At 65.4% G+C, this 16,618-nt stretch overlaps 1 protein-coding gene across 4 annotated transcripts in view; it reads left to right on the forward strand.

Moving 5' to 3' along the window:
• Positions 1–679: 679 nt before the first annotated feature.
• Positions 680–16,618, forward strand: part of CORO7 (coronin 7) — a 38,372-nt gene continuing 22,433 nt past the window's right edge. For 2 of the 4 annotated variants that reach the window (XM_074841158.1, XM_074841157.1), the window contains exons 1-7: positions 680–801; positions 4,219–4,315; positions 4,619–4,693; positions 6,437–6,507; positions 6,877–7,060; positions 7,627–7,703; positions 8,947–8,997. In XM_074841158.1, the coding sequence (XP_074697259.1) occupies positions 742–801; positions 4,219–4,315; positions 4,619–4,693; positions 6,437–6,507; positions 6,877–7,060; positions 7,627–7,703; positions 8,947–8,997 (615 nt within the window). In that variant the 5' untranslated portion in view covers positions 680–741. Of the gene's footprint in view, positions 802–4,218; positions 4,316–4,618; positions 4,694–6,436; positions 6,508–6,876; positions 7,061–7,626; positions 7,704–8,035; positions 8,243–8,946; positions 8,998–16,618 lie in introns of those variants that run through there. The other 2 variants (XM_074841160.1, XM_074841159.1) reach the window with 2 other exon arrangements.

Consider the following 16,618-nt stretch of genomic DNA (forward strand, 5'->3'; position numbering starts at 1 on the left):
GCGGTGTCGGGCCGGGCCTCGGCCGCTGCGGAACCCCCCGGTGTGGCGGCCCCAGCGGGGAGGCACCGGGACAGCCCCTGGGAGGGTGCCCAGGGCGACTGTGCCGGACGAGGGGCAGTACGAGCTCCGTGCCGAGGGGCCGCGGGGGAAGGGAGGGGCAGACGGGACCCTCGTCAGGAGGTTTGGGGGAGCCGGGCCCAGCCAGACCCCGCACCCCACTGCGACAGCCCCCGCCCGAGCGGCTGCGGCCGCCGGGCCTCGGGGAGCAACTGCCTCCGCCTCCGCGGTCCCCCGCCTTGCCGGGCGAAACCCGGTCGGAGAACGGCAACAAAGGCTCCTCTTGAACGCAGAGCGGCCGCGCTGTCCCACCGCCCGCGCGGAGGGCGGGAGCTGCGCCCCCCGCAGCCCCCGGTGCCCATGGCGGCAGCTGTCTGGTGACCCCGGATCTCTGTGGGAGGCGGGGAAAGGGGCTGCGCCCCCCGGGACGGTCGCCCCCAAGGGTGCGAGGGTCCCGGGGAGCCGAGGCGGGGATCTCTGCCCTGCTCACGGTGCCCTCGCCGGGGCAGGACACGGCCCTGCGGTGGGGACAGCCGGGGACACAGGACACGCGTGGGACAAGGGGTTCGGAGGGGGCGTGTCCAGCGCGTGTGGGCGTGGCTCAGTGACAAGGGCGTGTCCCCGGGGCGGGCGGAGCGGCGCGGCTGGGCTGGGCTCGGCGCGGCTCGGTGCGGCCGGGGCACCATGAACCGCTTCAAGGCGTCCAAGTTTCGGCACACCGAGGCCCGGCTGCCCCGCAGGGAGGTGAGCGCCGCGGGATGCTCCCCGCCGGCCGGGACCGGGGGGGGGCGGGGGCGGCGGGGCCGGGGCTGCCGGTGGGCAGGGGCGGGGCGGCCCCGGCAGGGCGCGGCTCCGGGTCCCGCTGCGGCGGAGCTGCCGGTACGGCGGGGCCGCGCCCAGGTCTCCCCGCCCGGTGCCCGGCCACGGTGTGGCAAGCGTCGCCCGGGCGGCCCCTCCTTGGCGCCCGCCGCTTCCCGCCCCGGTGTCACGGGCGGGTGTCGGTGGGGAACCCCAACCCTCTCTCGGGGCGCTGCAGCCCCCCGGCCGGTGCCGGTGCCTTGGGGTACCCGTCCCGTGGCGGCAGGGAGCCGGGCTGTGCCCTGGCTGGGCACGGTTGGCCCCCGGTGCGTTGCTGCCTCCCGGCCCGGCTGGGTACCTCGCCTGTGCCCGGCCCTCGCCGGGCAGCGCTGGCTCGCCCGTGCCGGCCGGGGAAGCACCCACCCGGAGTGAAATGCTGGGCCCCGCTCCTGCCACCCCGCTTCCGCAGGCAAAGAGGAAGCGCTGGGGCCCGGCGGGACGGTGCTGAGCTCCGTCACCCTGCCCACGAGCTGTGGAGCTCGGCACCGCCGAGCCCAGGCAGGTCTGGTGGGTCTTACTGGGCAGCATGGAGCCGGGGGGTGCCCAGCTCCGACCTCTGCCCCACAGATAACCTGCCCCAACCATGCCGAGCAGCGTGATCCATCTCAGCTCGTGAGGCAATACTGGGTCAGGGATGGGTTGTGCCGGGTGAGCCACGTCAGGGAGCATCATCAGGACATGCAGCTCTTCTGGGGGCTCCCTGAGCTGGACACCCTTTGCCCGGCATCTCCACAGCACCGTGGCTGTGAGCGAGGCTGTTGCTGCTCTGCCACGGTGGAGGAGGGTGGGGGGATCCTGCCTGGGTGACTCCCAGCCCATGGGGCAGACAGGAGCTGGGACAGCTGGAGCAGAGTCCCTGCCGGGGACAGTCCCACATAGAGAAGGAACAACATGGGCCAGACGCATGGCACAGGCTGCTCTGGTTACCAGTTGTGCCAGGGTGGCACTCAGGTGCGGGAAGCTGGTACCCTTTGGCATAGGCCATGTGGCCAGAAGGAGAGGGCTCAGACTGGACGGGTGATGCTGCTACAAATCATTGCATCTTGCTGCCTTTGAAAAGAATTTGAGGGCTCCCAGAGCCACCAAAATGTTCATCTCCTAGTCCTTGGATGTCAGCGCTCTCCTTCCCTGTAACTTCCCAGCCAAGCCATCCTTGCGCCAGGCTGGCCCGTCCTGTGCTCACACGCCTCTACAGACCCAGCGAGCACCCAAAACATCCTCCTGAGCTTCAGCTGTAGGAGGGGACATGGTGGCCCCAAGCATCCCACCATCCCCGTGGCGTGCTGGGCTCGGTGTGTCTGCAGAGCAGGTGGCAGATCACTGAAATCTCAGCCAGCCGAGCATTTGGCTGCAAACCTCAGGGTGCAGATGAGCTGCTGCCAACGGCTGGCGTGGGGAGCGCATGTGTCTGTGCGGTGTGGGTGCCGGGACACCTGGCCGTGGGGGGGTTGTGGCATCCTCCAGGAAGGGATGTCGCTGTTACCACTACCCTGGTGTCAGTCCCCGTGGTGGGGGAGCTCTGTGGGACACCAAGGGACAGTGTGCTCTCACCCCAGTGTGTGAGGAGGCTCCGGCAGCCTGCACCAGGCTCGGCACGTGGGAGGTGGTGGCCTTTCTGAGAGGCATTTCCTATGCAGGCATGAAATATGTCCCCAGGAAGTGAGGCCACGTCACCCAGCTCTGTGGGGCAGGAGGTGTGAGATGGATGTCTTGTCTCCAAACCCATCTTGGATGTCACAGCAGGAAGCGCTGTTTGTGTCCCCGGCTGAGCAGAGCAGCTTGTTTATGGAGGCGAAGGCAGACACTTGACCTGGCCAGATCAGGAAGCTCAGTGTCAACACCAATGATCACATCTGAGTCGCTTCTCCCTTTCAGGCAGCGTCTGCAGGGCTCTGCTGGCAGAGGCACCCTGAAAGCTTGTGATTTGTTTTAGGGACATGGCCAGGATGGTACCATATGCTTTACCGGCCACCCTGGCATGCCGCGGGAAGGATCGCTTCCCCGAGGGCTCCCGCCTGCGTGCGGGGACATTGCAGAGCCAGGATGGACCAGCTCAGCGGTCCCTCTGTGAAACCTCACTGCAGGGGTCCTGCGTGGTACTCCCTGATGCTGGGGGACAGATGTGGCCAGTGACACCCCTCACCGAGGGACCTGTGCAAGGTGACAGGGCAGATTGTGGGACCCTTCCTCCCGGGTCTTGGTTACTCTCCACACCTGTTCCCCATCCCCTCTGCGCCCCCAACCCGCTGGATGCGGGGAGAGGAACCTCCCTTCAGCAGGAGAGGGGTTAACAGGGCTGCCACCGAACAGGCTGCTGTGACAAGGACAAGAGGAAGTGCTGCAGGAACCACTGCTCTCTGTCAGGCCTCAAAAGGAAGCCGTGCAAGGAGAGGAAACCCGGGGCTCTGTCCTTTTGGGGCTGCGTATGCAGCTCCCTTCCCTGCAAAGGGCTCTGCCCTGTTTGTGGGGTATCCACCGCTCCGGACACCCGCTGCAGCGCTCTGTGATGCCTGTGGGCATACAGGCGTGGTGGCAGCTGTAAAACACTGTCGTTGCTTTAGCTCGAGGGTTGGACTTGGCCCTGGGTGTGCCGGGGAGCTCCTAATCCTGTTGGCCCCTTGAGGTCGGATGTCTGTGTCACATCTGGCTGATGCAGGGGATCCCAGTGCCCCACGGGTGCAGTGCTCAGCTGTGGAGTAGTAGTGGGAAACACTGCAAAGCAGGATTTTGGTTTTGGAGCTGTAATGAAGTTCCTTGGCTGCGTGTCCACGTGAGAATCATGCTGCTGGAGGTGTTTATCTGCCTCGGTCAGCCACAGCCCGACCCCGGGGTGCTTCGCAGCCCAAGAGCCTTTGTCCCATCCCAAATTCCCTGACATCAGTTTATCACAAAGTCCTCTGAGCCCTTCCCACTGTAGGATAGCCCAGGGCTGGGACAGTTTTGGGGAGAGGCAACACTGGAGCCGGGATGCTCCTGTCTCCCGTTCCTGGCAAAGCTGGCCCTGAAGCCTCCAGCCCCAGTGAGGGGCTGCACTTTCATGCAGGGAGCGTGAGCAGCCACATTGTCCTGGCCCTCACAGAGGACAGGGCCCTACAAATGTGCCTCCAGCACGATCCTGTCAGTGTCATCAACCTCCAGGTAGTTCCAGGTCCATCGGCGTGGGAGCTCCGTGGGGGCTGAGGGTCTCTAGCGATGCTGTGCCGATGCTTCATTGTCTCCCCTCCAGCCGTGCTCCGGCTGCGGTGTCGAGCCCCTCCAAAACAGAGGTATCTCCTTGATGTGGGTTTTCCCTCTCCATCCCAGGCCTGGATCGGGGGTATCCGAGCGGGCTCCGGTGCATCCTGTGGGAACCACGTGAAGGCCAGCTGCCGCTGGGTCGCGTTCAATGCCGAGGCGGCAGGTGAGGCACAAGGGAAAGGGTGCTGAGCATGGCTGGAGTGGGTGGGATGGATTTGCCCCTGTGGTCCCTGCAGGGCTGGGTGGTGGGTCAGCCCCACGGACCCCAGGAGGCATGAGGGTGAGCAGAGGAGGCTTTCCCCGAATTCCCCAAAAGGTGCTGGCAATCCCACACCTCTTGGCTTGCATTGCAAAGCTGGGTGCCCTCCCACTGTGTCCCAGGATGGGGGGGTTCCTGGGAGCATCTCATGGGTGGTGGGCAGGCTGGAGCACAGCTGGTGACCTGCTCCTGTGCCCTCTCCTGCAGGTGTGCTGGGCATCGTGCCACTGGAGTGCAAGGATGGAGGCAAGAGGACCGTGTCTCAGCTCTGCTGCCACTCGGGTGAGCTGGGTGTCTGCCAGCCCCGGTTCAACTTGTCCCGTGCCTCCGCCGTGCTCTGCACTGGGGCACCAAGGAGTTGGGCACCACCTCCCACCTTCACATGAGGCGTTTGGCCCTGTGTGGGCTGTGTGGAGGGGCTCAGGCGCTGAGTCCCAGCCCAGAATGCCGTGATGGGGTGTCTGTTTCCCAGGAGAGGGGCTGGGGGAGATGCTGGAGTCCCCAGGGACCGTCACCCCCAGGCAGGGTGACCCTGACAAGTCTCAGTTGTGTGAGAAGCACAAGCCAACTGCAGCCACACTGACCACACGGGGCTCTGCCAGGCTGGGCTCTTCCTAAAGAGCCAAATTGACCCACATCCCTTCATCTCTTGAACTGCAGCAAGGACACGTAGCTCTTGCTCACGCTCTTCCTCTAGCACACCCTTCCCATGTTACTCATTGCATGCCCTGAAGTTCTCGGTACACCCAGTGCCGGGCTGGCGGAGGAGCTGGGGATGGCATCACCACGGGTGCACCCGGCTCCAGCAACGGGAGGAACAGGCCAGACCGGTGGCCATGGGGCCCTGAGCAGCTCTGCTGTGGGCAGAGCGAGTGCTGCAGGCGGAGAGGCAGCTGGCAGCATTGCCACTGGCAGAGGAACACACGCTGCGGAGGCGGAGGGCTCTGCCTCCTGCCCCAGCACGGGGAAGGGGTGGTGGGGAGCTCAGGGTACCCCTCTCCTGGTGTAGGAGCAGCAGTGCCAGCCTGGGGGACACTGACCACCCATTTCCCAAAAATTGCACCAGAGCAGCAAGACGGGAGCCAGTCCCAGTGCCGCCCTCCTGCATGCGGTGCCTTGGCATCGCCGCAGGACTGCGTGATGTGCCCAGCCTGTGCTGCCTGCGCCCAGCTCGCTCCCTGCCCCGGTGGCACGGGGCTGGGCACCGGGAGCTGGGCACTGGGAGCTGCACTGGGAGCTGCACAAGCGCTGGACGGGTGCACGGGGAGCCAGTGCAACGCTAACAGCTTCTTACTGAGGTTTAGCACGAGCCCTTTGAAGCCAGCCGTGCCAGAGACGTGCCTCCAAAGCGGGGAAGAGATTTTTCTCCCCTCCTGGGGCAAATGCAGCAGACTGAGCTGCTCACTTTCCGTGCCTCCTGGGCCTGCCTCTCCGCAGCCTCCTGGAAGCGGAAAAGTACACAGTGACCTACTTTCCCGAGCGTGCCAAATGCATCCGAGGGGCTGCCGCTGACGGTGCCAGCCTTCCTCCCGCGGGGCCCTGCTGCCGGAGCTGCGAGGAGCAGCCCTGCCGCCGGCGCGCCGAGCCGGGGCGTTACAAAGGGAGCCTTGTTACCAGCACGGCCCCAGCTGGCCGTGGCCTCGCTCGCCGGCAGCCGGGCCAGCACAGATGCCCTTGTGCTGTTCATGCTTCTCCCTGTGCCTCCTGGGGATGTCTGTCCCCAAATCAGAGCCAAAGCTGGGTGGTGGTGGGTTAGACGGGGAGATGTAATTGTGTGGTGCTGCCCTTCAGGGCTCCCGTCCCCCGCCGAAGGGGTGCAAGACCCTGACAGACAGCGTGGAGGGGCTCAGGCTCTCGCAGCAAAGCTGAGCTGCTCCAAAATGCCTCGGTGGGCCCAGATCTGACCCCGGCTGCCTGCACATATGTGTGTATGAAAAGAGTCTGAGGCTGGGGAAGAGCAAAGGTGGGCAGACACGCTGCCTGCAGGGGTAAGGTGAGGACAAACCTCTGCCCTTCTCCTTCCAGATGCGGTGACAGACTTTGACTTCTCACCCTTCGATCAGCTCCTGCTGGCTACGGGCTCTGCTGACGAGACGGTGAGTGCTGGGTGCCTGGGGTCCCAAGGGGACACCCTGTGTCTCTGGGATTCACTGGAGAGCCCAGGGGAGGTGGAGCTGAAGCAATGGGAATAAGAGGAGACTGGGGAGTAGGGTGCCAGCCTTGGGGAGCAGCGTGGGGTCTCCCCAAGTTGTGGGGGACAGGGCAGATGATGTCAGCCATGGATCAGCCCTCTCCCACGTGGGATGCCCGCAGCTCTGATCCCACCGAGCCACGATGAGGGGTCACCTGGTGTCCTCAGGGTCCAAAGCCTGGAAGAGCAGCAAGCCCAGGTTGAGCACTGCTGGCCCCCAGCCAGGTCCGGCTTGCCTGCCCAGGGACTGACCCACCTCTCCCTGGGGCTGCAGGTGAAGGTGTGGCGCCTGCCCGAGAGTGGCCAGGACATGCCCAGTGGCGCGGGGCTGACCCTGGGGCCCGGGGGAGGCCCGGTGGATGTGCTGCAGTTCCACCCTACGGCGGACGGCGTCCTGGCCAGCGGCGCAGGGAAGCAAGTCACTGTCTGGGACGTGGGGCAGCAGCAGCCACTGACAGGTAGGCATGGCCGTGCCCACCAGCTCTTGCCCGTGACATGTATCTCCATCATGCTGGTGCCTGGGCTCAAGCATCAGGCTCAAGTCTGGATCTCAGTGTCACCAAACAGCCAGCACAGGTGGCTGTTTGAGCAGGGAGCACCACAGCTCCTCGTGCTTGCGCACGGGCTCCCCTACACTCTCATGTAATGGTGTAAAAGGTTCCTGTGCTGCTCAGGGTGTCTGTAGCAGCTTTGCTGGGGATCCCCTGGGGTGACGGGTGCCTCTCCCTGTGCATGGGTAGACATGGGTGCCATGGCCTGTTGCTGACCAGCCTTGCCCGGACCTCAGCTAACCCGATGGGGAGAGGAGGCTGGGGTGACAGCACAGGGGTGTAAGTGCCCTGTGGCAGGGGTGCTCCCTGCATGGACACAGCAGCATCCCAGTGGGTCCTTGCCTCTGCTCTGGCTGCCACTGGCCTTTTGGAAAGGCCAGATCATTTCCCTGGGGGAATACTCCGGTGCTCACGGGTGGGAGAGCGATGGCTCACAAGCCCTGCTTGATCCCGAGCCTGCTTTCCTTCTGCAGCCCTGGACTCCCACGGGGACCAGCTGCAGAGCCTGGCCTGGAAGCGAGACGGCCGCCTCCTCGGCACCTCCTGCAAGGTGAGCGGCTCGCATGGGTGACCTCGCTGCGGCACGACATGGCCGCTCTGCGCCCTGGTCCTGGGGGGCACACGGTGATCCTGTTTTGGGGAGAAAAGGACAAAAATGGGGTCAGTGAGCGGCGCCAGGGCCAAGGAGGATGGGAGCACTAGATGGCGCCTGCTGCTCGCTGCCCGCACGCTGCCGGACACGCAAGCGCGCGGTTGTGCGCAGGCCTCGCATGGAGGTCAAGCGTGCAGGCCAAGCGAGCGGGCAGGCTCCCAGGCTGAGCGGGCAGGCCAGCTGAGCGCGCAGACCGAGTGGGCAGGCCGACCAAGCATATGGCCCGAGCAAGCAGTCTCCCCTCTGTGCTAAGCGTGCAGGCCCAGCGTGGAGGCTGAGCGTGCAGGCCGAGCAAGCTGCCAGGCCCCTGGGCCATGCGCAGAGCAGGACGGAGCGCACAAGCCCAGCGGAACATGCAGACCAAGCCTGCAGGCTGAGCGAGCAGTCGGCCCTGCCGTGCCGAGGGCGGAGGCTGAGCATGCAGGCTGAGCGAGCAGGTGGGCCCGGGATGGAGCATGGAGGCCGGCCAAGCGTGCAGACTGGGTGTGCAGGCTAAGTGAGCGGTTGGAGCCCCGTGCCAAGCGTGCAGGCTGAGCACAGAGGCTAAAACCCCAAGCCATGCCATCTGGGGTGCGGGTCAGCCCCCGAGCCGTGCCGTGGGCCCCCAAGGCCCACAGCACCGCCGTGCCATGCCGTGTGGGTCTGGCCGGCATCACGTGCGCTCCCCAAAGAGCACCCTGGCAGCAGGGCTGTCACCGGGGCACCTCCCTGCTGCCTCTGCGCCCCGGCCAGCCCTTTCCGAAGGGCATCCCACCCCCCATTTGTCTGGGGGATGATGGGCAGGAGAGTGCTCGCTCCCCAGCCTGCAGGATGCTGTGGAGCACTGGCAGGGTGGCATCTGAGGGTCAGGCTCCAGCTCTGGCTTTACTTTGGAGGCTCCCCCCTTCTCTTGGAGCAGTTCTGAGGGTGTTGAGGTCCTGGTGAGGCTGTAGGGGTCCTGGGGGTGCACCCTTGCCCGCAGTGTGGGACAGGACGTGGAGGACTATGCGAGCCATCCATAGGGGCGGGCACTGCAGGCAGGAGAGCGATGATGGGCAGGAAGGAGCGGGGCTGCTCGCTCCAGCCTTCTGCCTAATACGGCCTGACATCCCGCTGGCCCCAAGGTCCTTAACCCTCCTTTGTTTTCTTTTTATCTCAACAGGACAAGAAACTGCGGATCTTTGACCCCCGAGCCAGCCCGGCTGCCTCTCAGGTACCGTCCCTCCCGCGTGTGCTGGGTGACGTGGTGCAGGCAGCCCTGCCTGGCCGGGATGCCCACTGCCTGCCACGAGCTGGGCTTGGTGCCCCAAACTGTCCCAGCCCTGGCACAGCTTGGGAGAGGCAACGCGACGGCATGGGCTGAGGACAGGGGCACGGGGCTCCTCAGCCCTGGTGGGGTTCGGCACGGGGAACCCCTGCCCTCCCGCCCAGGCGGGCGAGCTCCCCCGGTGCACTGGCACGCTGCTGCGGGGGCTGTCTGCCTGTGGGCAGCGATCCCAAGCCCTGCAGGCAGTGATCCCGAGCCCTGTGGGTGCTACATCAGGGCTGTGGGCTTGGGGGCTCTGCGCCGCCGTGCAGGAGCTGGGCAAAAGGCTCTCAGGGACAAGGACCTGCCAAGGGTGAGGGCTGAGCGGCTGGATCCGCACAGCTCAGCAAATAACAGCGATTAGGAAATAAGTAGAGGACTTAAGCCTTGACGTCGAGTTTAAACAGCCTCTTATTAGAGGTTTCCTGTGGCTTGGGGGCTCTGGCTGCCGCCAGCGGCTGCCGTCCCTCCCTGCAGAAGGAGCTGGAAGCCTTTGGGAGGGGAGGGATGCAGTGGAGAGCAGGGCGAGACGGCTGCAGCGGGCGCTGCCGCTTCTCACGCCTCTCCTGCCGCCGGTGTGTGCGTGCCCGGGCGCTCGGGAAGCTGATGGCCTCCGGTGCCGGTGCTCGGGCACGGCGGGAACCCCGGGCACTGACCGGGGGGAGCTGCGCTCCAGGACAGACTCTCCTGCTGCCCCTGCAACAGACCCTGGCTGCTGAGCTCCCGTGAGGGCCCTGGGTGGTTTTTTTTGTGGGTACAAGCGATGCCCTGACCCGTCAAGCAGCCTTATAAATACACCGCCACAATATATAAATATAAAACCAGCAGTTACACATGCAAGTGAGCCAGGGCAGAGTATTCCCAGCCCTCAAGTGGCCCCCGTGATGCTCCCCTGATCCGGGTGCCACTTGTCATGGCTGGAAGGTCTCTGCTCCCAAATTCATCCTGCCCCTATCCACCGACGGCCCCGCACACTGCTCCCCTTCCTGCCTGCTCCCTGCTTCTCCCCCCGCCAGACCTGTCGGCTTGTGTGACGGCGTTTCGGCGAAGCTGTGAGCACGATGGGCTCGAGCCAAGTCTCCTGGGGAGGGTGGACTCTGTCTCACTGAGCTATTAAAAATAACGTGTGAATGATGGTGGCTGTTCAAAGCAGGCAGCTCACTTCCCTCTGCTGCTGTCTGATCCAGCCTGAGGCCGGCGCTCGGGGTTTGCCAAGAGAAATATGCACCTTCGCTGCCGCGGCCAAATGCTGCCGCGCCACGGCCCTAACCCCGGCCAGCTGAGAATTGATGAAGATGTTTAGTCTTGGAGAAGTACTGTGCTGAAGGGGAAAACTTTAAAATGCCATAAATCCTCTGGAAGTTTGCACAGGGCTTGCTTAGCCAAGAGGAATAACACTCCTGTGTTTTGTTTTTTTCTTTTTTCCCCGGTTGCTGGAGGGCCGGGTTATTTGGAAAAGCTCCTTCTCCCCCGGGCCAGTGCGGTTACGAAACCGGGTGATGCCGGGGCCGCTGTGCGGTGCCAGCACCTCGCGAGCTCCCGGCTTTGAAGTCACCTGGTTTTTTGCAGCGGTGAGCGAGGTGAGCAGTGCGATGGGTTTTCCAGCTGGGCTGGCCCCTGCAGCACTGCAGGCTGGGTTTCCTCCGCAGCAGGCAAAGGGCTCGGGCTCAGCACCGCCGCCGGCTCACCCCAGTCCCTTTGCAGCACACGGTGCTGAAGCCGGCCTCGGCAGAGGGCTGCTCCTCTGGCTGGTTTTCTTAATTTGCCAAGCCTGCCTCATTAAACCATTCCTTTCTTTAGAGCAGGGGGAAAAGGATGAGAAGGAGCTAAAATAAGAGCCTCAGGGAGGAGGGATTGCTACCGTGGTGCTGTGATGCCTGATGCTGCTCTGGGGTCTTGCAGATGCAGCACGCACGGGGCTGGAGACCGAGAGTGGATGGTGAGGAGGGTGACTGGCAGGCTGCCCACACCCTGTGGCCGTGCCCCCAGCGGGGGCCCGACCCCCCCCATTCCTGGCTATGTCCGTGGCAGCTATTTTGAGCACGTCCCAGCAGCAGGCAGGAGCGTGTGACGCAGCAAGAACGGCGTGGCCGGGGTCTGGCTGACCCCACAGGGTGCCTGGTATGTACCCAAGACCATGATTTCCCTTGGGAGAGCAGTGGCCTCATCCTGCTGGATCCACAGCCCCTCTTGCTGCGTCTAGGCTGGAGCAGGAACTACAACTGTAGCAGCCCCTTTGCGAGCATTAGGGCTGTGCTTGCACCCCATTGCTGCTCAGCGTGCCTCCTTGGTGCCCCTAAACTGACAGTGGAGATGCCAGGGCCACCTCTTTGCTGCAGCGGGTCCTGCTGTGCCTCCCTGGGCAGTCGCGCTCTCCCTGCCCGGCTGGGTCTGGGTCCCATGAGTCCTGTCTTCTGCCTCGTCCCCTGCCGAGGCTGCCCTGCCCCAGCCACAGCCCACCCTCCCCTCCCACGGGTGCTGGTGGTCGCCCTCCTCACCTTGACCCTCTCACTGGAAGTGAGTCACATCCTCTCCCTTGTGGCTTTGACTCTGCTGGGGCTCAGTGCTTCACTGCTCCTGCCCTTGCCCCCCCGGCAATGCCTGGGCAAACCCCACAAAATATCCCTCCCACGTCCCCCTGGGATGTGCCCTTGGGGTGCATCATGCTCCCCGTGGCGGGGGGGGAAGGGGGACACGGTGCTGAGCAGGGGGTCAGAGCACCGGGAAGGTGCCCATACGCTGGTGCGTAACCAGGACCAGTGCAGGGCAGCGATTCGGCTAAGGCGTGGGGTACTAAGGTGGCATCACTGCTTGCCCGCTCCCCCGGCCACCCTGTCCTCTGGGTTCTGGCAAGCCCTGGGTCCCCAGGCTGGCTCTCCAGGTCCCTGGGCTTCCTTTCCCAGGGGCTGGCAGGGCCAAGATGGGCACGCAGCGCCCTGCCTGCACAGCGGGCCGGGGTCTTGCCTGTCCTCTAAAGCGTTGCTCTCCAAAGCGGGGTGCACACGGCAATCCCTGGGGGTGCAGGGAGAAAATATTAGACCTCCAGCTGTACATGCGCATCTTTTACACATCAATATACGTGGCTGAGGGTGCATCCTCAAAAATATTTACTGACAGGGCTGTGCAATCAGAAACACTGCTGGAAAGAAGGGAAGTGGCTCACGGGGGCAGAAAGCTGCTGCACGGGGCGGGGACGGTCCCACACCACGCGGGCAGCGTGGCCACACACGAGCCGGTGCCCCGGTTTGGTAGAGCAGAGCTGTGTCTGCTGGATGCAGCGTGGCTGTGGGCCGGCGGCGTGCGGAGCCAATGGGCCACATCCCACCCCTGCACTCTGCTGCGCGCTCACGCGAGGGGCTGCGCGCATCTGGCCGGCACCTGGCTCCCATTACGGGGCCGGGGTGGGCGCCGGCGGTGCCGGGCCGCGGGGCCGCCGCCGAGCACGGCCAGTGTGGGATGGAGAGGAGCCGGCTTCGTTCTCACGAGAAACTTCCTCCACCAGCGTTTCGGCAGGACCGGGGGCGAGGGAACGGCCACGCGCGCTGGGTGAGCGCACGCTCCTGCTCACGTTTTAATGAGCTGTTTTAATGAGTAGGATGGGGGCTGAGGGCACCTGGGGACAGTGAAGAGGGTGTCCCTGTGGGTTTGTCCCCACCGTGGGTTTGTCCCCTCACCTCGTGGGACATGCTGGGGGCAGAGCTCAGTGCCTGGGAGCACCCGGGGCTCGCAGCTCTCCAAGCACACCCTGTGCGGGGCAGGACCACGCTGTCCCCCCAAGGCCTGGGGTGCCCCAAGGCCCCAGCGTTGGGAGAGAGACTCCAGCCCCTCTCCCAAACCTTGGCCACCATCCCATGGGCCACATCAGCCCCCACCATGGTGGGAGAGTACAGCAGGGAGAGGGTCTCTGTGGGCAGTGTGGCCATGGGGGCAGGGCAATGCCGTGGCGAGATGGAGATCCAGACTGGGGTGACCCGGCCATGCCCACAGCCAGGACCCCACAGACCCCGACATGTCACCTCTGCCCACGATCCGATGTCATCCTGGGGCTGGCTGGGGACCGCTTGTAGGGGAAAGGCGCATCAGGACATAGAGAGGCTTTTAGCCTTCCTCCCCCCGACCCCATCGGCGTGGTATCCCACGCTGGGGTCACCCTGGGGGTACCTGACTCCCAGCCTCGGCAGCAGCTTCCTCCAGGCTGGGGGAAGGTCCACAGCATCCCACATTCCCAAGGAGACCGTGGGAAGCTTTGAAAAAGTTGGCCTGGCTCTGGGCTGCCTATTTATAGCACCGCGCGCTCGGCGCTCTCATGCTTCTGTTCCCCAGCGTAGCTGCACGGGACTGTTTATATTTCCTCTGCTCTGCTTCCCCCTCGGCCGTCCTTCCCAGGAATGCCGCTTGGTATGGCAGACATGGGGAAGTCGAGGAGGATTCGGGATGAGCCAGCGGCATCGTGAGGGATGGAGGCGCACGAGGGCACCGGCTCGCCCTCGCCTGGGTGCCCTTCCCTCCTGCTGGGGCCGCCTCGGTGGCACGAGGGCGCGGGTTGGCACCTTGCTTACCTGGGGCTGGGGCTCCGGCACAGAATTTCGGGGGCCTCCAGCTTGCTGCCCAACCTGGGGCTCCTGGCAGGCTCCTACTCAAGAGGGCAAAGGTGTTTTGGGGATTTGGTAACAGGCTCATAGCAGGGCTTGTGGGGCTGGTGGCTGCAAGAAGAGATGAGATGCAGGAGCGGAGGGATGGATGCTGAGGGGTGCTGCAGTCTGCCCAGCCCGCGGGGCCAGCGGCTCCCCCCTCGCCTGCCCAAGGAGGGAGGTCCTGCTCCCGGCCCAGCCCTGTGCCTGGACATCTGTGCCAGGGTGGGAGCCTCCACAGCCGTGGGGGCTGTCCCGGTGGGAGCCCACTTGCCTTCCTGCACCCTTGGGGACGTTGCGTTGGCCTCGCCAAGGGCAGGAGGGGCTGGCCGGAGGCAGGGGCTGTGCAGGCAGCGGGGTGGGAGAGGCAGAGCCTGCACAGCACTGACAGTGCCCAACTCCCCGGGGCATGGGGACACCGCGGCGAGGCTGCCCTGACCGGCAGGATTGGGGCAGTGGCATGGGCAGGAGGGGGCTCACAATGATCCATCCCCAATGTGACACAGACACCCCGCACCCGGCAGCGGGCAGGGGCCAGCACTGGCAGTGTGATGGGTGCAGGAGCACCGCTGCCACCGTGTGCGGTTCCTGGGGTCCCTGTGCTCCCCAGGAGGCAGGTGGCACCTCAGGGACTCCCCGAGGAATGTGCCTGGCCTGGGAGAGGCTGCTCTGCTCCCCTGGCCGCCTCTGGAGTAACCAGGATTTGGTAGTCAGGGGAGATCACTCACATTCTTGTGTCAGGAGGAGGATGCAGTGAACCCCCTCAGCTCCCCAGGAAGCCAGTCCTCCTGCCCCCACAGTCTCGTGGGGTTTGGAGGGAGCAATGGCTTCCCCCACACGCATGGACCCATCCTTTCAGTACAGGGAGGAGGAGACTGTCCCCAGAACCCCTCCTGCCCCGGCACCCACTGGCAGAGCGATGGCTCAGCCTGGTTCTGGTGCCTCCTGCGCCCACACAGGTCTCTCTGCTGGGGTTGCTTCCCACGGGGGTCAGATGCCCACAGTTTGCTAGCCATGCTCATGGTGTGCTAGCCACAGGCAGGGCTGAGCTGTCCTGGCCCCCACCAGCCACAGGGTCTCTGCCAAGGGCAGAGCTGTGTCCCCTCAGCTACTTCCCACCCATCCAGCCCCACGGCTCTGCCTTGGGCTCCCCATCTCCGGCTCTCCCTGTCCTGCATCCCGGCTGAGGGTGGCTGCTCCCGCAGAGCAGGGATCACCCCGGGGATGGCCCCGGCTCCGGAGCAGCATTTGCTTTGTGTCGGGCTCTCCCGGGCAGCCGAGGAGCTGAGGGCGGTCGCTCCTTGCGGGCAGCTGTTACCAGCTCCCCCGGCCCCACCGCAGCATCGCTGCCAACAGCTGCATCCAACACACCAGCCCTGTTCCCCAGCGCTGGCCCCCCGCAGCCCCCCACATCCCACAGGGCTCCGGGGCTGCACGGGATGCAGGGCTGGGGACCCCCGTGGGTACCGGTGCCATACCCCAGCCTGTGCTGGGAGGGATGGGTTGAAATAGGGAGAGGAAGGGTGCTGGGAAGCCCTCGCCATGCAGCCGATCTGGCTCTGAGGAGGGAGCCACAAGCTCCCCCCAGCCTGGGCTGGCTAAAACCAGCTGGGCTGGACCCGCACAATGGGTTGGAGGAGGCTGGGCTGCCTCGGTGCTGGCGCGGCCGGGGAGCTGGGAGGCCTCTTCGGCTCCCTGCATGCCAGCCCGGAGCTGGTGGGCTCCTCTCAGCCTACCAGGGGGATGAGCAGCCTCGGGCTGTGGCTGGTCCCCTTCTCTGGGGACACAGAGGGGTCCCTGGGTGCCCCAGGCTGGGTGCCAGGGTCTCTGCCCAGCTTTGCCAGCCCCAGGGACCCACAGCAGCCCCACGGCCACCCCAGGGCTCTCCGCTGACCAAACCACACCAGTATCAGTGCCAGGTCGCGCTGCCCCATCCCTGCCAAGACCCTCAGCACCAGGGGAGAGGACACAGGGTGGGGGGTCCCTGGGGACCCCCTCTAGGCCCGACTGCCATCCGGCCCCACACACTCACCTCTGGCAACATCACACAGCTGGGTGTCTGAGCCACCACCCAAAGCAGAGCGCCCCGGCCCCGGCCTCCCCGCATACTTGCTGCCATACGTACTGCTCAGCCGGGATGGAACTAATGCAGAAAACGTGGCCCCGCGCCGCAGCCGGCACAGTGTGGGCTGGGAGCGGCAGCAGCATCGCCCTGCCCTCTGCCAGCCGTGCCACCCGCGCCGGGGGGCTGCCACCCACCGCCGTCTCTCAGGTGCTGTGCTGGATGGTCAGGGGGACCCGCGGTGCGCGGGAGCCAGGGGGGCCGGCACCGTCAGCTATCGAATCTCCAGCTGTTGAGCTTTGGCTGCCACAGCCGCACGGCTCAGGTGCAGAAGTGCTCTCCCAGCCGACAAGTGGGCCCGGCTCCCGGGGTTTCCATCCCTCTCGGCACCGATCCTGGGACATGTTCCCTTCTCCAGGCCCTTCTTCCTGCCGGGAGCCGGCTCCTGTGCTGGAGGTGGGGGACGGGCCCCTCCTGCCCCACATCCTGCCCCCGCGGTTGGGAGCGCCGGGCTCGGCTTGGCCAGCGCTGCCTCTTCCAAGTGAGCCGCTCTGGCTGGCGAGGCCGTGTTTGTGCTGGCAAGGAGGCTCATGTGCCGGAGCCAGGGGAGGATGAGCTTGGCACCTCGCGCCTTCTCCCGCCCCGGCTGCGGGTCTCTCCAGAGCGTGGGCATCCCTCTGGGGCTGGTGGCCAGGACCAGGGGAGACTGCTCCTGGTGGGGCTTCTTTGGTGGGGGGGTGGGAGATACGGCACCTCTGTGTGCCCTCGCTGGCCTGCCGCGGTGGCAGAGCCTCGCTGGGAGTCACAGGGTGGTCATGGCCAGTGGTGCACGGTG

The sequence above is a fragment of the Strix aluco genome, chromosome 15, assembly GCF_031877795.1.
Source record: "Strix aluco isolate bStrAlu1 chromosome 15, bStrAlu1.hap1, whole genome shotgun sequence".
Lineage (NCBI taxonomy): Eukaryota > Metazoa > Chordata > Aves > Strigiformes > Strigidae > Strix > Strix aluco.